We start from the raw sequence: 26,376 nt of genomic DNA, 5'->3' as shown, positions 1-26,376 counted from the left end.
AACGATGTAGTAGTAGCAGCCAAAGGAAGGGACTTGCCCAGAGGCAGAGCAATGAGATCGACACGTGCGTAGGAGATAGATTGTTGCATCGCAAGGCTTTCGGGGGTGGCGATAGCAAAATAATAATAATGAAGAAACTCAATTACTTTCTCTATTACGGCCGAACATCCTAACAAATGAGACGTCACATATTTCATTTGTCCAGGGTATCTTTTAAATAAAATTAACGTATTCAGTATGTACTATGAACAAGTGAAATTGTGTTTTGTGTCAAACAGTTATAAGATGTAGGACTCAGTCGGACATCTGTGCGTTTTACACAGGGTCTGAAGAAAGCGATACAACATAATTCCTCGTAACAAGCTTGGTGTAAGTCGTAGCCAAGGCTAAATAAAGCTCATTAGCAAAACTATTGGCGCACTATACAACTGAACCCAGTGACCTGAGTTCAGTGCCCAGCTGAAATCATTGTTGAGTGATATCTGGACCCAGTTCAGGGCTCCCTCCCTTCACCATGCCACGCTGACCAGCGTCAAGTATGGTCAAACAAGCCTCATGACCAACATGGTGTGAAGAGACATTCATTCAGCAGTAGATTGATAATGGACTGTCAGTCGGTATAGCTTACCAACACAAAGCAAGAAGACACAAGCAGTAGGATGCACAAGCCAACATTTATGCCAACAATACAGACACGATTCATGAAGAATTATAAACGGCACCAGAGAGCGAAAAGTGGTTAGGAAAATATAATACTTACACGTTTTCATAGCAATTTATTTTCTCTTTACTTAACAGGTAAGCCTTCTTCAGCGGCTACTCAAGAAAACTGACCAGTATAACTCGCTCGTGTGTGTGTGTGCGCTTAGGATAGTGCAGCAGTTAGCGCGCTGCGCTACGAATCCGGTGTCCCAAGTTCGATTCCCGCTCACGGCCAACACCAGTGTGACGATTATCTGAACCGGTCCTGGGCCTCCCTTAGGTCGACTCGGCCTCAAATGAGTACCTGGTGTGTAAATATCGCCACTGGGGATACAAAGGCGGCCGTGCGTGGTTGCCCACCCCCTCGTGTGCTGCGCCGGCTTTCATAGGTGCTCGCTAACAGCACTTGCCCCAGCAGTCTGTTCAGGCTATCCGGGGAATCTTTGTCTTTGCTCTTAGGATATTACATGTGTAAATCTGTATGAATATGTGCATGGGGAGCGGTAACATAGTGGTTGGCGCTAGGAGTTTCATAGCACACGTGCAATGAAAGTCAGCAAAATGAAACTCCGCGAAATAACAATGATAAAATACCTTGCAGAATTAATTTCATTGCGTGAAATCGTCGGCACTGCTATTCGTTTATATACAACAGCAAGTCACGTTTTCAATTATTTTTTTCTTCCAAGGACAAGTCCTGCATTGTCTTCAGCAAAAAACGGCAATCCCACGTTACTTTTCAAAGTAATGGGAGGCTCGCTTCTCAAAGAGGCTTGTTGCCCCAGCTTGCTTCTTGCACCTCACCATGTGCTACTGTCCTTGCGGTGGGGGCATGGCGTGGCATGAAGTATGTCCACCAAAAGCTCAGGATGCGCTGTCGGACAGCCACCAAGATTTCACATCACCACGTTCCCTTTGAAGCTCGGAAGTGGTCATCAATCAGTGACGGACGCCGATTTTGAGCCACCGCACTTCGCTCCGAACCAAGAGGGTGTGCACAAAGGAGATGGAGCGATGAAATTAGTTCACGTGCAGGCACCGGGTGGATCGTTCCATTTGCAGTTCGTGAGAGGTGATGGGGGCTAGGAGGGGCCTTCGTCCAGGAGTGGATTGATCAGTTTTGATGATGGGGGCGAGCGACTTCTCTTGTTTACTTTGATCCAACACTTTTCCTGATACATGACCCAAAACTGGAGAATGTCTTCTCATGAAATCCTAACAATGCCCCCCCCCCGCCCCCTCACGGCGGTGCGTGCGTACAGGAATACAATCAATCATAAATACTTCATTGGTAGCAATAGCTGTAACGTCCAAGGCAGGAAATATTTACAGGGTGATTATCGTAATACCAGGACCCGGACATGCTATCTAGACATTTCGCGTGAATGTCTGGACAGCGAATGAGCTGATGCGGAGTGAAAACATAAACCACTCATCACCAGACCGTTTCAAAGAGTCTGGCAGCAACCACAAACATTGACCAGTGGTTTCTGCTGAAGTTTGGCAACATCATAAAAAAACGTAAGCAAATCCGATAAAAAGTTGATCCGATTGATCTTCTCTGACAATTTGGCTAATCTTTGTTGGTGAGATGTTTAAATTATTTTCATATTTTTTTTAAATACTTTGTTTCAAGATTTTGTCAACAATTCTGCTAATACTGTGGCACAAATAAAACAACAACAAAAATCTTAAACATTTGAAACTTTGAACACTTAAGTTGATCTCGCTTGACGCAGTGCAACATGAAAGCAAGCGCGTTAGGATCCACCGGGAAAAAACACAACGTGTCTATCCTTGTAAATCAACAATACAAATACTATTTTGAGCGCCAAAACTTGCACTTGTCGGGGAAAAAAAGATGTTTTTTCTCTATTTTTTAAAAAAAAAACCAGAGTGGGGATCAGCAAGTGAACATTCCTGTCTGAACCAGAACAAGATTCCACTGGCCCAGACCAATTCATGCGGACACCAGGACTTACACTTCACCTCGATAACAAGAGGCGAGAAAGCTCACACAATTAAAAGCAGAAACAGACGCGTTCACTTCTCTAGAATTTTTTTCATTTTCACAGTTGCTCATTACACTGCCTCATACCCACGGAGGAAGACGTCTTTCAGTAAGTAGGTGAAGAGAAAAGAAACGAAAATAAATATTCGGCTCACGACTGGCAACATTAATTAGACAGCGGCTTCGCTGAAATGTTGGCGAGTGAAAAACAAACACACATGCGGGTCGTGCACGTCGTAGGAAGGTTGTAAAACAAAAAGATTTTAAAACCAAGTCGCCGTTCAGAAGTAATCTCTCCGGCGAGTGTCATCGTGGACATAGGACGGATTGTGCTGCCCTCCGTACATGTACTGTCCTGGGGGCAGCACGGAGTAGGGCTGCCCCGACTCGCCCATCTTCACCGAGCTCCGGTACGCCGGCTGCAGGCAGGGAGGGGGAGGGTTGGGGGGTCATGGGCAGTACAGCAAGGAGGTTGTAACAGCACCACCCGGGAGGACAGCAGCATTCAGCGAAGCTGCAGGGCAGCTGTGGAGGGCGCCAGACGCCACCTGCCCTTCCACCTCCGCCATTCTTTAATTGCTAACGAGCAATTGCACAAGATTGTCCTCATGTGTGTATGTATTTTGAACTTCTTTCGCAGCGTACGTAGCCAGCCGTGCTAATCGGAGGTGGTGGACAACCGACTGTGGTAAAACTGGATCGGCGTAGACGTAGAGCCAGGGCCTCATTACTCACTGGGTAATTTCTGCGTCGCTTGCAGACGAGAGTTGGCACGTGGCTGGTAGCCACAGGCGTGACACGAGGTGTATTGGGTGTGATGTGTCAGCTGCCTCATGTATTTTTTATCTTGGTAACCTGGACAAGCCAGGCTGACATTAAGCTCTGTGTCGAGAAATCCCTTGCTAGGTTATGACCTCCCCATGCCGTGTTGGTCATGGAGGTTATTTGACCACACTTCTAGATGTGAAGCTTTCGTGACTGCAAGGATTCATACTCTTAGGTTTTTTCGGTAAAGTCACGTAGGTAGAAATAATAATATAAAAGAATAATATAAATAATAATATTATTATTTCTATTATTATTTTTCTATTATTTTTATTATTTATTATTTGACCATACTTCACCACGCTGGTTAGTAGCGTGTTAGTGAAGGCGTAGAGCGTAAACGTCAGGGAACAGTGCAGCACAACATTGTAGTTTTCTCTTTGGTTCTTTCGGTAAAGTCACGTATAAATAGAAAATAAATTAAATAATAGAATACGACGTTTCGAGTGCAACACAAGCAACCGTCATCAGGTAGAACTAAATTTGAGAGAGAGACAAAACACAGACACACAGACAGAAACAAAAGCAGAGAGAGAAAGAGACAACACAGACGCACAGAGAGAGAGTCTGTGTTTTGTCTCTGCTTAGCTTCTGAGGTCTGATGAGATCGGCTGAATTCCTGTTTATTTGGTCACAAGCAACTAACGTGGCTTGACCTTAAAAATAAATACAATTAAGGTCAAAGTAATTTATTGCTCAGAAGAGAGTGTGGTGGAGTTTCGCCCCGTGTTTAACAGCCCTGTGTCAGAGGTTGAAATTCCCCATTTTTTAAGTGGGCGTGATTATCTCCAGAGGACATCCACTGTTGACTTTTGACCCACAGCAAGACCAGTGAGCGCATGCTGCTCATATCCAGCTGATAGCAACAGTCAGGTAGCTCAAAGGTGATGTCATCTCTCAGTCACATGACTCCGCGTTCCTCCCATAGCAGCGTGTTATATAAAAGTTCAGCCAAAGGGTTGTTTAAAACATGTATTTATTATTTACGATTCTAATTTTACGAAGCATAGACGTAAGTACAATGTTGAAGAATATCTGCCCTACATCAGAATGTTCCTCGATAATTTTACTCAACTTCGTTGTTCCTGCAGGGATCACCACACATTTAAAGCTTTTTTTGAATACGAGATCCACTTAAAAAATTTATGTTAGGTCCCCTGGAGAATCTCTCTCTCGTATCGCACTAGAAGACCAAACATGATGACTGCAGATTTGGTCTTGGAATTCATACGATGGCACCAAGCGTTGCTACACGCATAGCGTCCGTACCTCCTGTGCAAGCGTGTTATGATGGGCAGTGCTCAGTTTACGTGATAAACGAGTGTGGTGGTGGTGAGCCCTAATGATATTGCGCGATGTTATTGGACACGGAAAGAGAAGGTGCGGGTGTTGATGCACGGTTGCCCGCCAAAAGCATTTGAAAGTCCTCCTCGGGCAAGGAAAGGTTCCCCACCCCCATGTGTGTACACGTGTGCACATGCGTGTGCATGCACACGTGCACGTGCGTGCGCGTGCATGTAGTGTAGTGGGTAGCGCGCCGCGCTACGGACCCGGCCACCCGAATTCGATTCCCGCTCACGGCCAACCACCGGTGACGATGATCTGAACCGGTCCTGGGCCTCCCCTAGGTCGACTCAGCCTCAAATGAGTACCTGGTGCTGTGTGTAAACATCGCCCCTCGTGTGCCACAGTGCCAGCCCTGCATAGACATGGTGCTAGTCGCGAACGGCACCTTGTCCCCAGCAGTGTGCCAAGCAAGGGTGGCACAGTCAGGTTTTTGACAATCGGGTTTAATTGTCTTTTTATATGAAACCCGATCATCTGAGATTGGGAGAAATCCGGTTTAATTGGTTCTAATTGCAGAACCGCACTTCGCCAACTTCTCAACGATGGGCTTCATCCATTCCAAGCGAAGGAACTCACTGGCGGCGCCCACGATTGTGGAGAAGCTCGTGTTCATCAAGACCAACCTGCCCGCCGCATTCTACGACAACCCCGTGCCCGACGGCCCCCCGAGTACGATAGCAGCACCGACGAGGAAGCAGCCTAAGCCTTGGATCAGAGTTTCGTATTCATTAAACCAGGTTTTAATTCCCCGATATCGGGTTTAATTGTATTAAAGAAAAAACCCGGTGCCTGCCGCTGGAAAAATCGGGTTTTTTCCACCCATGGTGCCAAGGCTCTACGGGGTGGGGGGTGGGCGTCTTCGCGTGCGCCGTACCGCGATGTAGCTCTCGTCGGGGTGCAGCAGGTTGCGCGTGCTGCCGCTGTCCTGCATTTCGTACGTCTCGCGCCCCCACGCCGTCTGAGCACGGGGGATCCGGGGCAGCTCCGCGTAGGGGGACAGCTGGAAGCCCTCGTCCTTGTAGCGGGCTCGCTGGGCCTCCAGGCGGCGCTTTCTGCGCGGGGAGAGAAAACAAAAACGAACGCAACAGCAGCGTCGGAGAACGCGCACGCAATGGTTGTGTGTTTTAAATTTTCGTTTTCGACGTTATTTGTCTCGATGTTATTTTGAGTTTGTTGTCCCTCGCCCGACCTCCGATTAGCACTGTTGGCTCCGTGCAGTGCAAAAGAAGCTCAACACCCACACACAGAGACACACACAGAGACACACACACACAGAGACACACACACACAGAGACACACACACAGAGAGACACACACACAGAGAGACACACACACACAGAGACTCACACACAGAGACACACACACACAGAGACACACACACACAGAGAGACACACACACACACAGACACACACACACACAGACACACACACACACAGAGAGACCCACACCTGTAGCAGGTGATGGAGAGAGCGATGGCGAGGTTGACGAGGAGCCCCCCGCCCATTGCCCCCAGGACCACAGCGACGAGGAGGTAACCTGCACGGGCAGCGCAACCACACGGGGGCTCAGCCATTGTTGCAGCACAACAACAACAACAGCCACAACAACAACAGAAACAACAATAACAACAACAGCAGCAACAACAACAGCAGCAGCAGCAACAACAACAACAGCAGCAGCAGCAGCAACAACAACAGCAACAACAACAACAGCAACAACAACAACAGCAACAACAACAGCAACACAGATTCAGGCGGCAGCCCGGGCAGCTGACGCACGCGCCTGTCACACATGCAGCTCTTTGGGGCCGTCCATAAATGACGTCACGCGATTTTGGACGATTTTTGACCCCCCCCCCCCCTTCGTCACACGGCGTCACAAAAAGTCAGATCCCCCCCCCTCAAATATGACGTCACAAAGCTCTGCCCCCCCCCCAAAATGAAACATGCTTCAAATCGCTTTAAACTATTGTCATTTTAGTGCGTATGTAATGTGGCGCTGCATTCTGATGTTGTAGGAGAAACCATTTATTAGAAAGTCAATTTAATTACGTAGAACGTGTTGTCTATATTATTTAAAGTTGCGCATTTTGATGTGACGTCACATTTTTCAACCCCCCCCCCCTCGTCACACATCGTCACAAATGTCTGACCAACCCCCCCCCACCAAGGTGCGTGACGTCATTTATGGACGGCCCCTTTGGAGCTGGCGGTCTGTGCGTTGGGACGAGAGTTTTTGCTCGTGCACTGCGGATCTCTGCGTGTTGTTAAATCTGTGTGCGCGCAAGTAGACGTGCACACAGGTACATCTGTGCATGCCCGCATGTACAGTCCTGTTGATATTCCACTGCTGGATAAGGGCCTCCCAATGCCGAGTCGATCAAAGGGGTTATTTGTCCAAACTTCACCGCGCCGGTCGCTGTGGGGTGCAGGTGGGGGGCACGCAGGACTGATGACAATATGGAGTGGGCTGCACTGCCCTCTGCTGCCCACAACACAGCCCCGCAGAGGCATGCAAACGACTCGAGCTGTTTGTATTTTACGCCTCTTTTCTGCACGGAAGCCACCCATCGATCCGAGCACCGTCCAGGGTCAAAGCCTGCTTAGGGGCCGTCCATAAATGACGTCACGCGATTTTGGACGATTTTTTACCCCCCCCCCCCTCGTCACACATCGTCAGAAATGTCTCACCCCCCCCCCACCCCTAGGTGCGTGACGTCATTTATGGACGGCCCCTTAGCTAACATCCGAGGTCGGACGAGATCGGGTGAAGTCCGAGTGATTTGGCAAGGAGGTGATTGAAAAACCTCCAAACCCAACGCGTTGTGTGTGTGAGTCAGGGAGGAGGAGGCAATCGTTGTGGGCGAGACTCACGCTCCTCACACTGGTGGCCGTAGTAGCCAAACGGGCACCTGTGGGAGAGGCACACAGGCAGGGCACTCATTGGCGGAGCAGGTGAGCCACAATCACAACAACAACAACATCTTTAAAAAAAATTGATAAAGTATATAAGTTCAAATTGCATAAGTACACCAATTCCTAAGCTTGGGAAAGGCGGCAAAAGAACAGCAAAAACAGTCCCGGACCACACCAAGACAACACACAGTCCCTCAATAAATGTGTATATTAAAACTATCGACACATGGGTAAGGATGAAAGTTAGAAATCTCATTGGCAAATGCAATTCTATGCGGCACTAATCTTCTGTTTCAGGATAGAGAACGGCGCAAGGAAGCGGCTTTCACAGAGCTACCTCTGAGATCGTGTCAAGAGGCTTCTACTCCACACACAACAAGGGGCAGCACTTTCCCAGTAAGTCAGCATACGAGGGTAATGTCCATCGCATGCAAGTGAAAACTGATATTTCAAATTCCCATAGCTGGAATTTTTAGCCAGGTTAAGTAGGGTGGCTGAAACCCAATTTTGAACCATAAACTCCAGAAGTTTATTGCCCAGTGCTCAGATCTCTGAGCCACCCGTGCGCCTCATATGAATGAGTAACTTTAAATAATAATCAAAATTAAACCCAGCTGAGTTTGAATGAAACTTACTTGACACATGCGTTGTTATGCAGCTTGTAGCCGTTTTCACAAGCTGTGAAAACAGGGACGGGTTCATTGCTCTTTGGCAGATTTCTGTGCGATTCAAAGACGTTCCCTCTTCCAGAAATGATTAATCACAGTCATGTTTAAATTATCATCATGAAAGCATCGTTAATTATCATCAGATCTCCCACGCGTGATCGCACCACCGAGAATTAACGAGGCCTCCAATGAACGTCTACAATCGATGATTATTTTAAGTAGGACCTGCTAACAGTGCTGCTGCTTACTGCTGATGATCATGATAGCGATGATTTAATTAAGGTGATGCTGATCACGATACTTATAGCGATGATTTAATGGTTAAGACGACATTTCTTGTGTTCATAAGCATTCATCACAACGAGTAAAGTCCTTATCGTCAGGGCCAATACCTGATCGTATTGATGATGGATGATGGCGCAGATGGTGATGATGACATGATAATAATGATGAAGAGGAAAACTAATTATTTAATTTAGATTATTTAAAATTGATTATTTGACGATAACGACGGTGACAGTAATTGATTAAAGATGACATCCGAATATGAATAATTGTATTATCATGATTGTAAATTAATCTTTAATTACAAGACTATGCTGATGATCATCATTTACTAACGCCTGTTGATGATGTTTTTTTTACGAATAATGAATGATGATTGGGCAATGATGACTTCATAATTATTCGACGACGATCATTTTTGGTCTTTCATGAATACTTAACGGCGATGCCGCCGACGGCGGCTCGCCCGTGCTGCTCACCTCTGCACACGTGGTGCTCACCTCTGCACACGTGGTGCTCACCTCTGCACACGTGGTGCTCACCTCTGCACACGTGGTGCTCACCTCTGCACACGTGGTGCTCACCTCTGCACACGTGGTGCTCACCTCTGCACACGTGGTGCTGACCTCTGCACACGTGGTGCTCACCTCTGCACACGTGGTGCTCACCTCTGCACACGTGGTGCTCACCTCTGCACACGTGGTGCTCACCTCTGCACACGTGGTGCTCACCTCTGCACACGTGGTGCTCACCTCTGCACACGTGGTGCTCACCTCTGCACACGTGGTGCTCACCTCTGCACACGTGGTGCTCACCTCTGCACACGTGGTGCTCACCTCTGCACACGTGCTGCTCACCTCTGCACACGTGCTGCTCACCTCTGCACACGTGCTGCTCACCTCTGCACACGTGCTGCTCACCTCTGCACACGTGCTGCTCACCTCTGCACACGTGGTGCTCACCTCTGCACACGTGCTGCTCACCTCTGCACACGTGGTGCTCACCTCTGCACACGTGGTGCTCACCTCTGCACACGTGGTGCTCACCTCTGCACACGTGGTGCTCACCTCTGCACACGTGCTGCTCACCTCTGCACACGTGGTGCTCACCTCTGCACACGTGGTGCTCACCTCTGCACACGTGCTGCTCACCTCTGCACACGTGGTGCTCACCTCTGCACACGTGGTGCTCACCTCTGCACACGTGGTGCTCACCTCTGCACACGTGGTGCTCACCTCTGCACACGTGGTGCTCACCTCTGCACACGTGGTGCTCACCTCTGCACACGTGGTGCTCACCTCTGCACACGTGGTGCTCACCTCTGCACACGTGGTGCTCACCTCTGCACAGGTGGTGCTCACCTCTGCACAGGTGGTGCTCACCTCTGCACACGTGCTGCTCACCTCTGCACACGTGGTGCTCACCTCTGCACACGTGGTCCATGGCGCTGTGCTTGAAGAAGCCGGCGCGGCACTCGCACGACACGTCCCCGTCGACGTGCACGCAGCGCGAGCTCCTCTCGTCGCACACCGCCAGGCTGCACACGTCACCCTCTGGCGACAGCGCGGACAGCACGGCGGCTGTGAGATGTTGACTACCTCGCCTGGTATACAGGAGGTCGTGGGTTCCATCCCGGACGCGAAAGCCACAGTGGCTAGGAGATGCTAACTACTTCGCCTGGTACGCAGGAGGTCATAAGTTCGAGCCCGACCCTGACGCCTGCTGCTGTGTATTTGGAGTTTGCGTGTCTCTCTCATCATCATCATCACAGTGGCTGTGAGATGTTAACTACCTCGCCTGGTACGCAGAAGGCCGTGGGTTCGAGCCCGACCCTGACGCCTGCTGTGTATTGGGAGTTCGCGTGTCTCAATCTCTCATCATCATCATGTTAGCTAGAAGATGTTAACTACGTCGCCTGGTGTACAGGAGTTCGTGGGTTCGATCCCGACCCTGACGACTAGAATAGGGATATCAAAAGTCCTTCACTCAGGGGTGCGCCTTGGTGATCCTTAACTCCATTGTGGGGAGGAACCCTTGCGGAGATATTTGGCTCATTCCCTCTCGGGTGTGTTTTTGTGAGTTAAATGCAATCGGAGTAACGCAGACGTGAAACGCGAGAGCACAAACCAAAGACCACGGGGCACAAATCCGAACGGACGGGGGCGCCGTTGTCGCGCTCACCGCTGTAGGAGAAATTGGTTCCGCGCGCGAACTCGCAGGCGCTCGTGTTGGCGCAGCTCCCGGTGTAGTTGTGGATGGCGTCGTTCACGCTGCGGTTCGTGGCCGCCGACGACGAAGCGAAGAGGTGCAGCACAGAGACGACGACGCTCCCGTTCCTGACACCGGCGACGGACGCGCGCACACGTCGGTCCGATCAGCCAACAGAGTTCGTGCAAGTGTGCTCTTCCGGGATAGGCTGAGCGCTGATCTGCCCTCAAACTTTTGCCACGTACCACTGTGAGTACGGCTTCAACTCAGCCGGAGCTGTCTGAGGCTGATTTACAGAAAATATTCCATACCCCCCCTTTTTTTTTTATAATCCCCCATTTGAATGTTGTGTTTACATTTAGAATAATGCCCTTAATGTTTATACGATTAACCTTTGCTTGCTTTATATTATTTCATGATAAACTCACGTCTCACACAAAATTATTTGCTTTCTCATCTGGCTGCTACATAATTTGAAATAAAATGGTGGTGGTAGTGATCATGGCGATGATGATGATGATGAAGATCACTACTATCACTACTCCGTGTAAAAAAAAAAACATAACCACATTTAACATCTAAACTATTGGGAAGAGTTTTGTGTTTGCCCAACCAACCCCTGTTTGGCCAAACACAAGGGCGAAGGAAGAGAAGGGTGGATGTGGTGCAGGAGAGCTCTGTAGATAATTTTGGGTCTGTTCCACGACCTCTGGCCAGAGAAACTTAAAGGCTGTACACCGCCACTTGGTGGCGAATGGCGACGTTGTTGTTGTTGTGCGTGTGTGCCAATCGTTCTCAAGGCTATGTAAATAATGCCATTCATTAAAATACCGCGTGCTGATAAATCTAAACGCGTTATTGGAGTTTAACCACAGAGTGATTGTTCATACGTTGATATTATTCTGTAAGTGTTTAATTTCGTAGCCACCCAGCTGCCCGCGAACTCACATGACACTGAGAACAGTGGTGCCTTGGTAGGACAAGTTCTTGCCCTTGAACGTCTCGTTCATCTGCAACAACGAGACGAGAGCACGGGTCACTGGGGTGGAGTCGCAGACAGAAAACAATCACAGGGGGGGGGGGTGGGCAGCAAAGGAATCACACACGGGCCGAGTGTTCCTTCGCAGAAAGTCAAAAGCATTTACTTTGCCGACGGAAAGAATCTTCCAGATGTCATGTGTCCCGGTAGTGTTGTTTGTAAACCGTGGACTGGTTTCAACTTACCGAGGCTCATCAGCAGTGTGTGGCTGCTTAAACAAATGTTTATTAGATGGCTTGATATTATGGGGGGGGGGGAAGAGTCATTTATCAAGAATATAAGGTCCAAAAATGTGCAATATACAGTCATTGGGGCAGTGGTTGTGCATCGGTTTGATTCCGGGCCACGGCTAACAGCAGTGGCGAGTGATATACGCACCGTTACTGTACTTGTCTGCCCCAACCCGCACTGACCAGCGTGGTGAAGTATGGTCAAACGACTGCTGTGAGATCCACAAAGGGCTCTCAATCTATTATGTTAATTATCTCATACGTCAATGCTACCCATAGGTTTATGAAGCCAACAAGACGCAACAAACAAGATAGAATATACGAGACAGACAACACAAGTGAGATAAGCGGCACACGTTATGAATCAACTGGTGACCACTTTTGTGATAGCTCTGCATTCCCATGGACTCGCTGACATTGTTGTGATGATGTCATGTTGTTATGTTCTTGTCGTGTTGTCGTTTGGTTGGCCGTGACTACAGTTTGCGTGTCTCTCTCCACGTGGTCGTTGAGCTATCATTTGTGGCCAGGTCACTTCTAAAAGAAGACGCTATTAGCTCAGTGGGCTTTACCTGGTTAAATAAAAATAGTCATATTTTTTTGTGATTTGCTTAACCTTCCTATACTTCTAGATTTGAAGCTTTCGTGACTGCAAGGATTCATACTCTTTGTTTTTTTCGGTAAAGTCACGTAGGTAAAACAATCAATAAAATAAAATAAATGAAAACAACTAAATTAAATCACGACGATTCGAAGGCAACACAAGCTTCCTTCATCACTTTCGACTCCTATATTGTTTTTTGATCGTTGTTGTTGTTGTAAATTTCTGACTCGCCCCTACAGGACATCGGATTCCTCCGGTATAAATAAAGACTCTGATTTGGTTGAAGTTCGGGGGTGAGTGCTGTGTGCCCATCTCTGACCACTCCCGTAATGTTGTCCTGCAGCTCCACGAACACGCTGGAAGCAGGGTCTCCCATCTCAGCCGTGAACACGGAATTCTTCAAAGTGATGTTTCCTAGGAACGTCTTGGCTGTGGAAAATCACACGGGAGATGGTGGCACAAGGAAGTGAAATCTTTATTTGTGAGTTCGGCGAACTGCCTGATGAGGCTACAACTCTATTATTTAAGTGAGACCTGGCTCACAAAAGCAAATAAACTTAACAAAAAAAGGACAATAATTGCAACAACAACAAAATAAACACAAACAAACAACACGCCTTTGATTAAACGGAATATCAATTAGCCATTTTTGTGGGGAAACCTTGTCATTGTCCTGACACCATTCTTCCCTACCCCAGTCCAGACTCAGCTGTTGTACATGATCATCATCAGCACACACACGCACACACAGTGGCGCGGCGTGGTTAGCATGGGCCCTGGTGAAGCAATTTAATGGGGGCCCCTCCCCTCTCAAATTCCCCACCCTCCGCCGTCATAGCTCCACGCCTGGGGCCCAGTGCAGTTGCACCGCCTGCACGCTTGCTCGACAGCTACGCCACGGAGCGATCACTCGCACAGTCCTGAAGTAGTTGGTCTCCTGAGGGAAGGCCTGCCGCTCGTCCTGTACTCCAGCCTCACACACAACAACCAAACCAACCAACCAACCAGCGCGTGACACACTCAAGACGCGTGGGGGTGCAGTGGTGAGGCCAGGGAGGCAGGCAGCAGGAGCACCTGCGAGGCAGCCGCGCGGGTAGTCCTGGTAGAAGCCGACGGGGCACTCGCACACGAAGCCGCCTCGCCGATTCCGGCAAGCGCTGAACGGGGGGCACGGGTTCGTCCCGTCGCCGCTGCATTCGTCCACGTCTGCGCGAGCGGGCAGGGCGGGAGCGACCAAGGCGACAGATTAGCCGCGGAGTAAAACTCGCCCACAGTCATCAGCCACGATCTATCCACTGCTGGATGAAGGCGTCCCCAAGCTGATCGCCATCCCTCCGCGCCCTGCTGCGACGCGACAATTCCCCTTGCTCGTGCATGCGAGCTGGTTTCACAGCTCCGTCGGTCCCTCCCTTGTCCGCCCATCCGTCGTTACTCTCGACCCCAATGATTCACCCACCTCGTAGACGTTTTGTTAATGCACGACATTCAGTTTAATAATGCATCAGCTGCAGTAAAACAAGAGCAGGTAGAATAGGTATTGGGTGGATAAGGTGGTAAAACTTGAGGGTGTGTAAGTTAAGAATTTTTGGACATAGGCCCAGGTTGATTGACTTCTCCACAAATCTGGCTGTCGCCTGATGAAGCTGGTTGTAATTACTGGCGAAACGTCGTACTCAGACTGTAAATGTTGTGGCTTGGCTCTCCAACAAACCGGTGTGCTGTACTAGTGACGAATTGGCCACGTTCTGTTTACGTGACAACCCTTACTAGTTGGCTGTGTCGGGTGGTGCCGGGTTTTAACGACACATTTATATATTTACGTGATCTAACCCAAAAAAAACTCTATTATGGATGACACACAACAAACAATCTTTGCACAGAATATAGACGCTATATTCTACATCTGAAGCGGAAGTGACTTCAGATGTAGTTCTTTGACATTACATTCTGTGGCCCTTCACCGACACGGGGAGATTAACTGCTCGCTGCGAGAATTCCAAACGGGAATGTATTTGTCTTGTGGTAGGACTCCAACAGCATGATAATGGGATGCACATGCACGGAACGTTTTCAATCCACTGCTAGATTAAGACCACACCATGCCATGCAGGTCATCGGCACTGTGGTGGCGAGATGTTAACTACCTCGCCTGGTTTTCCAGGCCGTTGTGGGTTCATCCCCGACCCTGACGCCTGTACATGTGGAGTGTGCGTGTCTCTCTCCCCGTGGTCGCGTGGCTTTTTCTTCTGATCCTCCGGTTTTTCCCTCCACAGTTAGAATCAACGTCACGCGTTTAGAGTATTTGGCTGCTATAAATTTCCACATGATCAGCCACTTCGTTGAGTTATCGTTTGTGGCAAGGTCGCATCTGAAAAAGAGCTACATAGCTCAGTAAGCCTTATCTGGTAAAATAAAACAAATAGTAAAAATTGTTCGAATGAAGTGTAATTGAAGAAAAGAGTAACCACATTTCTTTTTTTATGAACAATTGTCCCTGCGGTAGTTCACCAACCGTCAGTGCAGTTGAGTCCCTGCCACCCTGGAGGGCACTGGCAGGTGAAGAGAGCTGAGGAATTTCCTTGGTTAGAGGAATTCCCCTCTTCGCCCTGCGGCTCGGGAACACAGCGCTGCCCGACGGGGCACGGGTTGGGGTGGCACACGCCCGCCGGTGGCTCTGCACGCCGACACAACGTGAGAGCACGCACACGCGACACATTCCTCGATCGCACGTGCAGCAGGATGGCAATATCACTGCCCAAAAAGGAAATATATATAATGTGTATGTATGTATGTACAGGATGGCCTAAAAGTTAGGGCACATAGGGTTATTGCATTTATTTTAGCACTGGCATTAAAATTTTTAATTGTTTATTATTTAAGTTAAAATTTTCTCTTTTATCATTACTAATATTTTTGTATTCCTGTGGAGGAATTTACCAAACTCGACGAAGAACCCTGAATTTATTGAGATAAAGCATAATTAATGTTCAAAAATTAAACAGCTGTAATTTTTTTTAAGTCCTAACCTCGTTTAAAAAAAATCATGCATCATGTATTAATGTGAATGCAAGTCGGTTGGAACATTTGTTAAAATAATTCAAATATCCCGATGTGTCCTGACTTTTGGGCCACCCTGTATATAATAGGCGACGTTTAAAGCAATGACCCTTATAGCAGAGATATGGGTCATTGCTCCAAATGTTAACTATATATCTTAACCCTCTTCATTATGTTCGCGTGTAATTATACAAGTTTGACACATTTTTACAGTGATGCAGGTACACATGGCTGGAGCTTTTTAGAATTAAGTCCTTAGTGAACGGTGAGCACATTACTTAGTTAATGTTCCCACACGATTGACCAGGACAAGCGCTCTAATGCAGAATCATCATCATTGTCATCAAAAAGCGTGATCTGGTGTGTGAAGGCCTCTCCCCAAGCCGTCGCCATGTCTCACGGTCTCGTGATGCGACAATCCATCTGTGCACATGAGCCGATCTCGTCGGTGCATCTCCGCTGTGTACATCATCTCTGGCGTCTCCTCCTTTGGCTTCCACTCCATTAACTTCCACTCCATTGTCAGCCTCAACCTCCTGGTCATCATCGCCCCCCCTAAAGTGACATGACGTGCCCTGCCCAAGTCTACTATCTTACTCTCCCGTGCCACCAAGCTCTCTCCCAAGGTCTCCCTCCATATCTCTCACTCCACTAACCACACCAGTCTCAGTGACGCTTTCCTGGGCAACTTATTATTACTAAACACTTCATGATAATATCCAATAACCAAAAATAAAAAAGGTAAAATAAAATGAGGAGCCTTGCAATTTCTTGCTTATAACGCTGCTGGCAGAACAACCTCTACCACACAGAGCTCTCTAGAAGGCCCTCCAGAGTTCAGAGGGCATTTCACCAACTTTTCCAAACTAACCCGGACATGTTGAAAGACTTTAGAGTACCCACACTTTACCCCACCACACTTTACCCCACCACACGCGCGTGGCCTGCCCATTGACTGTGGTGCAACCCATTTACACTGCTGGCGGCAGAGACGGAGGGAACTTTTGGAAACTGTCCCCATTGTTTCAGCTGCCGCGCCGGGAGATTGAACTAATCGGCGAGCTTTGGATTCCAATCAGAGTGTGCCACCCATCATACCCTGGCAGCGTCACTCATTATTTTATAAAGTTTCATAACAACAACAGTGACATAAAACTAAAATCCCCTTCTTCCGTTCATCACCTGTGGGGGTCGCGGTGTCCCGCTCCTCGCTGGCGTGCGTCGTCCCGTTGCACTCCGGGCTCGACTCCCCGGTCGTGGGGGGCCCCATGCTGCCGGGCCGGGGCACCGTCGGCACGCCCTGGTGGTCCATGGCGGTGGACGTCCGCATGGGGCGAGTCACGGCGAGCGGAACGGGCAGAGACGGCGGGAGCTCCGCGCCGGCAGCGTCCACGCTTTCCGGACCTCCGGTTGGCACGGCGCCGGCGGTGGTGGCGGTGGTGGGAGATTCCGTCGCGACCGCCGCCGTCCCACCCGGCCCGGTGGGTGAACCCTCGCCGGTCAGAGAGGTGGCCACCGTCGCGTCGAAGCCGTTCGCGGCCGTGGGGCGGACAGACGCCGTCGGGAAGTCAATGGCCGTCGTCGCCGCCGCCGCGGTCGCCGCGTGCGCTGGTTCTGGCGTGCGGTGGAACGGAGTCGTGGGGGAAGGCACTCGCGCCGCCTCGGCCGACTGGTTGGCGACGGTCGGCAACGTCCAGCCGCCAGCAGAGCTGGAGACGCCGGCGGTTGCTCGGGTGCTGTTCCACGCGTCGTCGCCTCCTCCTCCTCCTCCGGGTGGCGGTGAGATGGTGAGGGGCACGATGTCACCGGGGGCGGCGGTGGCGGCTGTGGTGGCGCCGTGTTCCGTGGGGCTCACGGTCGGGGTGGCACCTAAAGGCAGATGAAGCCAGAGATTAATCTCAGCTGGGGATTGTCCCGGGGTTGGCAATTTGACAATGTCTGCATCCGGCACACCAAATCCATTATACCTCTCTCGTGCCTCCGATTGGCACGGCTGGCTACGTACGGTGCGAAAGAAGTTCAACGTACACACGTACCGTGGCTACTGTTGCCACCTGCCTTTTTCAGTCTCAGCAACGACTCGGCGAGCAAGGACTGGGACCCACTCGCCCATAACACAAGGGACTTCACGCGATGCGTGACCAGCGAGTGCCGATTGGCTCAGGAGAAACATTTGAGTGTGGAGACACCGGATTGAGTCACGCACTGGTGATGCCACCGTGGAGAGGGCCAGTGAGACATCGCAGACTTCGGGGGGTGAGGGAAGGGTGGGGGGGGCAAACTACATTATTCCCATTTTTTTTTATTCTCAGCAGTGATCAGGGTCCCCCGCCATACATCGTGCAATTCTCTCTGCCACCGAGGGGACAGGGAACATGATTTACTTTGCACTCCGATGCCCAGGGACGTGAATAATTGATCGGGACAATGTAACGTGACGCACCACCCTCGCTAAACGTATGTTTTGTTCTCGCCGTGATGCGCTGTAGACGGTGGCTTTTTAAAACTGCTCGCTATGTATTAAAAAAATACTTTCAGCGATATATCCCGTTGCCAAGAAACACTTAGGGAATATCTTGCACTTCTGCGTCACGTGGCTTCGTGTAACAAAATGTTCCCCTTAATATCGCTGATTAGGATGACGATCTGGTAGAATTGCCGAACACGCATTTACAATCTCCTGTTTTTAATGTGCTAACGTCACACTGTAATGAGCTGCACACATGCAGGTGTTAAGATAGCGTAGAACTGTGTACATCTGCACGAAACGCCACGTGCCTTGCCCACAAATCTAAGAATGTCTCCTTTTTACTCAATTTGTTTATTGAGCACTAAGCCAAGAGTGCAAAAGGGGAGATTTCTCAACAAGTTTAACGTTTTTAACTTTCAACTAATAAAAATCAAGAATAATAATTTGCCACGTTTTAGTATGTTTGAGGGAAACATCACAACTTTCATTTATTTTCTGCTTAATAATATAATTTTTATGATCATTATTGTGCCCATTGTGATTTAGGGGAGCGGCGGTGCAGTGGTTAGCGCACTTCACTTTATGGCCACAGCTAACGTGAGCGGCGAGTGACATTGGAACCGACCGGCGTTGCCTGTGTGCATCCTCCGTCACCAACCCGCACTGCTCAGCTTGGCGAAGTACTGTACGGTCAACAACCCTGTGACCGAAAGGCGTGGGAAGGCCTTCATCCAGCAGTGGATTGATGAAGCGTTGCACGTTAACGAATGTTGCAAATTGTACTGCGTGCAACGAGTGCTTTTCTTCGGGTCATCCTTGCAGCAGGTTTTAGCTAACCATCGAACAAAGACGGTCGCTGCATCGCGCGCTTTCAGATGCGCTTCTGCGGCCGTCTGGAACGTTCTTCCTTCCGATATTAGGAAGTTACCGGAGCTATGCACTTTTAAATCTCGATTGAAAACTTTAGAACTCCTTTTTGTGTTTAGTTTGTTGTCCTTCCCCCCGTATCTCCACTTAGCACGGTTGGCTACGCATGGCACGACACTTCAACATACATACATAGATGTGCTGCGAAGGGACGGTCGCCACTGCAGCTCCCATTGGCTGGGACGCAGCAGGTCGTCGGAGTCGTCGAGATGAGATGTCATGCGATACGCCTTCGGTTTGCCGAGGCATCTAAGCAAGCGCCTTACGAATGCAAATCTCTTACCATTGCAATCTACAACGCTACCCAGTTGATCGTACAGGTCGTAGTTCGGCGGGGAGACAGCTGCTGGGCACAAGTACTCCACTCTCTCTCTCCCTCTCTCAAGGTCCTGTACATGAGGTGGCACTTGATTTGCGGTCAAGTGCCCTTTAGAAATGAAAACTTTGGATAAACACGAACGCGCTGGCTCCGCCAACGCGACGGAGTTTCAGCCTGGATCCTCCCCGACTGCCGTGGCTCAGTGACGTGTGGGTCTACATCTCAGGGGTTGGTGGTTCACACGGAGACTACCAGGTGCTTAAAGATTCCCAACTAATTAGGTTATTCTTGTTGTTTAGTCCTCTGCCCAATGGCAACTCCTGGGCTCGAAATCCCTCCATCAAGCTCCCTCCAGTTCCTATCTTTCCTCCTTATTTCACTGTAATGGCCCTTTGCTTCCTTCAAGTGTTCAAGCCGAATCTTCCAACGTCTCCCTCTTGGCTTCTTCCCCAACGTCTCCCTTCTAGGACGAGGATGGTGCACGGTGGCCGAGCAGACGGCAGAGACACCAAATATGCGTCCGTCTCCTAGCTGTGTGGACGAGCGTGGAGTGGCATCTCTCCGCGTTGTGGACCGTCTCCAGGCACACCACGCTCCATCCCACGTGTAAAGATGTTGGGAAGGAATCGGCAAAGACATCACAATTGCGGGAACCACCCAAAAGAAAAGCCTGAAGTCTTTGTGCAGCCTTCCTGGCTCTATCAATGGTCATTATGACTTCATAATTTTTTTACAAAAAATCAGCTTCACGTAGCCATGTCTTGGTGACACGATTCACTGTTTTACTTTTGCTCTTCTAACCTTTCCCCCGACTTTCAGTGCACGATTGCGTCAATAAGAATTACAATTTTGGAATTGGTGACATCTAGTTAATCGTTTTTGATCGTCGACGCATCTGAATCTGTTACGTAGAGTTCGTGTAGAATCGGCCCAACCGGATGTTGTTGTTGTTGTTGACGTCATGATTGTTATTATTCGTGTGTACCTAGGAAAGCCTCAATTCTCTTACAGGGGAGTCCTGCCAAGTGTTCACAGTAGGGGCGATGTTGCGATGTGTATCCTAATTGAATAATTTGCACGTATATATATTTTATTCGCATTGGAATGTTTGGCCAATGCGTGCACTACCCACTGCACTACCGTTACACCGCGCACGCACACACAAAGACAAAGACCCCCGTGTAGCCTTAACAGACTGTTGGGGAAAGTGCTGTTAGCAAGCACCTATGAAGGCCAGCATGGCAGACGAGGGGGTGGGGGCCAACACCACGCCCGGCCGCCTTCGTCTCCCCAGCGGTGATGTTTACACATCGCACCAGGTACTCATTTGAGGCCGAGTCAACCTCGGGGAGACCCATGACCGGTTCAGACAATCGTCACCGCTGTTGTCCGTTCGGAGCGCAGTGTGCTCAACGCTATACACACACACACGCACACGCGCTTTCAAATACACACACGCGCACAAATACTTTCATATACACACGGACACGTACACGCAGAGGTCCCAAATTTAGCCTTGTAGACGAATGGGACAAGCGCTGTTAGCGAGCACCTGTTGAGGGCAGCGCACAAGGGAGTGTTGAGGCCAACATTCTGCACGCTCGGCCACATGTTACTCAACACTCACGCTGCACCCACGTCCCCGACCCATCATCTGTCTTCCTAATAACTTTACTTGCAGTTGCATTTGGTGTATATCCTTGTAATCACCAGCTAAACGTCGTACTCAATTGTAAATTTCGTGGGTTTACTCGCCATCACACCGACGTGTTGACGTAGTAACCACGTGACAAACCTTACTAATTGGCTGTGTCGGGTGGCGGTGGGTTTACGACACATTTATATTTAGGTGATCTAACCCAAAAACCTCTCAAATTAATTATATATCCTTGTTTGTTTGTACAATGCTAACCCTGTTTCTGTTTGATAATTCTATAACCTAGTTTGTAATTGTACTATGATCCATGTAGGGATAAAAAAGCCAACTTGCGCTGCATCGAGTTTAGTATTTGGCATTGATTTGTGCAATGATTTTGGTTTCTCATGGGACACAGATCTCTTAGTTGTTGTGCCGATGTCTGTTTGCTTCATTGCTGCACGTTATATTGTTTGTTTTGCTTTTGGAAATGTCGCGACCCAATTCACTCCTGCAAAGGAGACTTTACTAGTGTCTTGAGACTCTGCATCTGGTTAAACAAAAATTTTGCTTGAAACTAAATTTTTGTTTTGGCTGAGCTGACCATGTGGGGCTCAAGATCAGACCAAGATAACATTTTCCCACTTGTGTAGAAAACAGTCACATGTGCAGTACCACATCTGAACATAGTTAACACTTATACTTAGTTTCCTCTGTGTAACCAGGGTGGAGTGGTGGCGCAGTAGTTAGCTTCATCCGCTGATGAGCACAGTGAAACTGAATTTGATTCCTGGCCACGGCCAACATCAGTGGCGAGTGACATTTGAAGCCATCATGGGCCTTCCCTTCACGAACCCCACACTGACCGTCACGGTGAAGTGTAGTAAATCACACCCCATGACCGCCACGGAGTGCTACTATTCATTTAGCACACATTGTCGTTATGTAACCCGATTAAAGCCTTCAGATTCACAAATCACTTCCAAGGTGGTCCTGGAAAGATGGCGTTGATCAATCAGCATACCAAACCAATTATGATCGCACACTATAGTAATGTATAATTGCAGGCAAAGTTAATAAAAGACATACAAATAAATATAACACGTGGAAATGGATTCGACCATCCGATAGAGCCTATCTGTACGGATTGTCGGGTGATGGTGGATTTTCTCCAGGTCCTCGGGTTTCTTTCCACGTGCCAAACAAACTAAACGAGTCTTCATTTGAAACGAAATGAGGCTTTTCTGGATAAATATAATGGTTATATACATTATACGTTTTCTTATCTAATTTCTTTAGAACTGATTTTGTGTTTTGTTGGTTGTCCTTCCCCCGCACCTCCGATTATCACGGTTAGCTACGTACGGTGCGAAGGAAGTTCAACATCGATCCAGACTCCCGATGTTATTTCCACTGAGCTACCGGTGTGTTCCTCACGGGACGATGCGTTCAGTTGTAACCGTCGCAGAGCAGTGCGAGATAACGGCCCGCTGAAGGTAATGTCACAGAACGACTTCTGAGAGCCCTTCAAGTATAAACACTCAGTAACTGCCTGAAAACATCGTAATATGTAAAGGAATGCAGAGCTTGGGAATGTGTTGGCGTCGATTCATTGCCTGCCCTGCACCTTGTCTGTGGTTCCTCAGCGATTGTGAGATAAAATTCACGCGATTAACGACACTATTCAAAACTAAATATGATTAAAAGTGACCTCTTTAATCCACATAGAAGAGACGCTATCCCAGACGTTATAGAGATAAAATGTAGTTGTTTGTGGTATGACAGTCAAACCGATCATTTTTATTCTCAGAGCTGGAATTATCCATGTGAAAAATTGCATTTTATTTAAGTTTTTTTTTGTTAATAATCATCAATGACTCGACTGAATAACATTTATATTCATTTCTAATCATGAGAATCAAATTCGTCCACGTTTGAGCTTCTGAGACCTGGATTCTCAACCAGGATCTCAGCATTGCTGCTAGCTCACCTCAGCCCCCTTAGACATAAATACGGTTTGAGAAAACTGTTCGACTTTTCGCGTGGAGAGGTGTGAACCGTACCTGCTGTGCTGGATGGCGTTCCTCGTTCCTCCAGCTCTGTCCTGGTTGTCCCAGGGGTCTCTTCCCGTGTCCCAGCGGCACTCAGCAGCAGCTGACCGTCCTCGGTAGAGGAGGAGGCGTCGGTGGACGCGGTGAAGGAAGTGGAATTGGAGGATGATGACGAGGAAAAGAAGGAAGGCGAGCTTGAGGAGGACAACAACAGGGGCTGTTCACTGCCTGGGTCTTGGCTGCCTGTCCAGGTGTTGTGGGGGGTGGTGGTGGTGGTGGTGGTAGAGGTCCCATTGCCGGAACTCACAACTCCTGGGGCCACGAGGAGACATGAGATGGATGCGAGGAGAAGGGGGATCCTTGGGAAAGTCGGCTTGTTTTGCAGAGCCATCTGGCCTCCAAGTTGTGCAGTCCACCCCAATAAAGCCTCGCTGTACGTGTATACACCTCCACAAAGACAGACACGCACGCCTGTCCGAAGCGAGCTTGCAGTCACATGCCTCTCCTGCCTGATGTGCGAGCACGAGGTGCTGCCTACAAAAGCAGCTGTCTCTTATCAACGTGTGCACCTGCCCGAGCAATTGCACCTGATGGGACTAATACAATAGCTCCACACACACACACACACAGCTGTACTAATGTGGACTTGTACACCTGTACTGACGCAGACACTTCTTAATGTAATAGACAGAAGTCGGCACCGATGGGTATGGACAAGAGAGGTCAAAATACGCACACAGCGCTAAACGGCACTAGTAGCGAGTAGAATCGTTCAAAAAGAGTGACGACATTTCTTCAATAGAGCCAGGTGACAGGAGATGAGGGTAAAGTGGCCGATGTCGAGGAAATTACAAAGTGGGGTGGGGGGGGGTACAGGTGAGGTCACCGGATTGGTTTTGGTGGAGCCGAGCGACTTCTCAACGAGGCTGGGGAGGTCGTGACCTCGGCGAAACCCGACCACGGCATGTAGGGCCACCTCGACGCCCTTCGTCGTCACACAAGCAGCTGACTTTGTCGCCCTTTGTGAACTCGGCCTACGCACACCTCTCTCCACCTGCACGCACGCGCTCGTCAATCCGTGCTCGACTCCTACTCGAACAACGGAGGCGGTTCGAGCCCTTTTCCTACCGCGGCTCCACCTCGACCCCCTCCGGGCTCACGGCTCGAACCGCTGCCCAAATCGAACGGCGACTCTCGCAGCCCGATTATTGTTGTTGTCCACTTTGGTTGGCGTCTACTTCAAATCCGCCACGTGTCAGCCAGCGTTAGGTCGACGTCAAAGGTGTCTCGTTTTAAAGGTTTCCCCCGAACATTCCCAGAGCCGACGATCGATTTTGGCGTCAACTCGGCGGTTGTTGTCGACGCGAGGTTCAGTCGGTGTCAACAAAAAAGCACACGTGATCAATGGCTTGTCGAAGAGTCGCTCAGCTGCTGTTGTTGTTGTTGATGATATTGTTGATGATGGTGTTGTTGTTGATGGTTTTGTTGTTGGTGTTGTTGGTGTTGATGGTGTTGTTGTTGTTGTTGATGGTGTTGTTGTTGATGATGTTGTCTTTGTTGTTGCCTTCGTCTTTGTATTATTGTTGTTGTTGATGGTGTTGTTGTCTTTGTTGTTGTTGGTTTCGTCTTTTATTATTGTTGTTGTTGATGGTGTTGTTGTCTTTGTTGTTGTTGGTTTCGTCTTTTATTATTGTTGTGGATTGTTGCTGCTGTTGTTGTTGTTGTTCATTCCATCATTTGTGTCGTATAGCGACTGGGTAAACACGATGTCAAAATAGATCAATCGGTCTGCATATTCCCCCCAGCCAGCATTCGTCATCGGCAGCAGTCCCATCTGATGCACTCGCTCCACATCAACGCCGTCCGTACGAAAACATCACAAATCAACGTAATATTGCAGACATGTCGGTCTTCGCGATACGCGACGCCTCAAAATAAATACTCATTCAATTGAACGCGAACTGTTCAACCGAGTTAATAACGCACCTTCGACCTGTGACATCATTCACGGGAGATCCGCGCTGAGCGCAGTCGACAGCGCCTCCCTTCATCGAGTGCGCGGTGAGACGGGGCTGGCACGCCGACAATGCCGATCATCTTGCTGCTGCTGCTGCTGCCGATGATTTTCCTGCTGCCGATAATCTTCCTGCTGCTGCTGCCGATGACGATAATCCCGTGCCTTCGCAGCCGGCGCAGGGCACACGAGTGAGATGAGAAGGGAATCCTGGTGGCTCCTCCTCCTCCTACTCCCTCTCGTCCTCCTCCTCCCCACCACCACCATCATCATCATCACGTCACCCATCATTACAGCCCGGCATCACGCACACACGCACGCACACCCATCACTGCGAATCGCTGTGCTTGGGATGGATGGGTGGGTGGGGAGCGGTGGCGCAGTGGTTAGCGCACTGCGTTACGAACCCGGCGATCTGAGTTCATGAAAATTATTATTTACATTTGTAAGGCGAATTTCTTCCCTAGATCCCAATGCGCTCCGTGTATGGAAAGCCAGGAAATGAACAGAACCTGCAGGGAAAACAGCCAGAACTCGGGCAGAGGTAAAGGCCCGTTTAAAGAGGTGAGTTTGCAAGATCGACTTAAACATAGCCGACGATTCTGATTATCTTACTCGCAAAGGGTCCCAAAGTAGGAGCTGCACTGGCAAACATCCCCCATCGCCCCGGGAAACGAGCCTTGAAGGTGATCCGTAGACCTCAGGGAACTCGTTACTCGACAAAGGATGGAGCAGTTGGTTGTAAATCTTGAGAGGCTAACCCATTGAGTGCTTCGTAGGTCAGCAGGCTAACATCGACCTCGGGTCTCCCCTAGGTTGACTCGGCCTTAAATGAGTACACGATGCGCTGTGTAAACATCAGCAGTGGGAAGACAAAGGCGTCCCGGCGTGATTCTCGCCCTACAAGCCTAACTAGATGCTTGCTAACAGCACTTGCCTCATTTATACCGTACAAGTTTTTTTTGTTGTTTAAATCCACTGCCGGATGAAGGCATCCCCAAGGTCACGCCAGTTGGGGGAGGTGGAGCCCACTGCAGGTTCCGTTAACAATGACCGCTATGGATCCT

General features: G+C 49.2%; 1 protein-coding gene across 1 annotated transcript; it reads right to left on the bottom strand.

Annotated features, from left to right (window-relative positions):
- Nucleotides 1–655: 655 nt before the first annotated feature.
- On the bottom strand, nucleotides 656–25,527 carry LOC144943424 (protein HEG homolog 1-like). The gene is made up of 13 exons (XM_078870824.1): nucleotides 23,308–25,527; nucleotides 17,075–17,761; nucleotides 15,348–15,509; nucleotides 13,910–14,041; nucleotides 13,155–13,264; nucleotides 11,911–11,972; nucleotides 10,936–11,090; nucleotides 10,179–10,307; nucleotides 8,437–8,479; nucleotides 7,760–7,797; nucleotides 6,335–6,422; nucleotides 5,760–5,937; nucleotides 656–3,132 (listed from the first exon to the last, which is right to left on the bottom strand). Exons 1-13 carry the CDS (start codon nucleotides 23,684–23,686, stop codon nucleotides 2,995–2,997), a joined length of 2,301 nt encoding a protein of 766 aa, XP_078726950.1. The 5' UTR covers nucleotides 23,687–25,527; the 3' UTR covers nucleotides 656–2,994.
- Between the last annotated feature and the right edge of the window lie 849 nt (nucleotides 25,528–26,376).

The sequence above is a fragment of the Lampetra fluviatilis genome, chromosome 31, assembly GCF_964198595.1.
Source record: "Lampetra fluviatilis chromosome 31, kcLamFluv1.1, whole genome shotgun sequence".
Taxonomy (NCBI): domain Eukaryota; kingdom Metazoa; phylum Chordata; class Hyperoartia; order Petromyzontiformes; family Petromyzontidae; genus Lampetra; species Lampetra fluviatilis.
The sequence above is the reverse complement of the archived record's forward strand: the minus strand, read 5'-3'. Positions and strand labels throughout refer to the sequence as shown.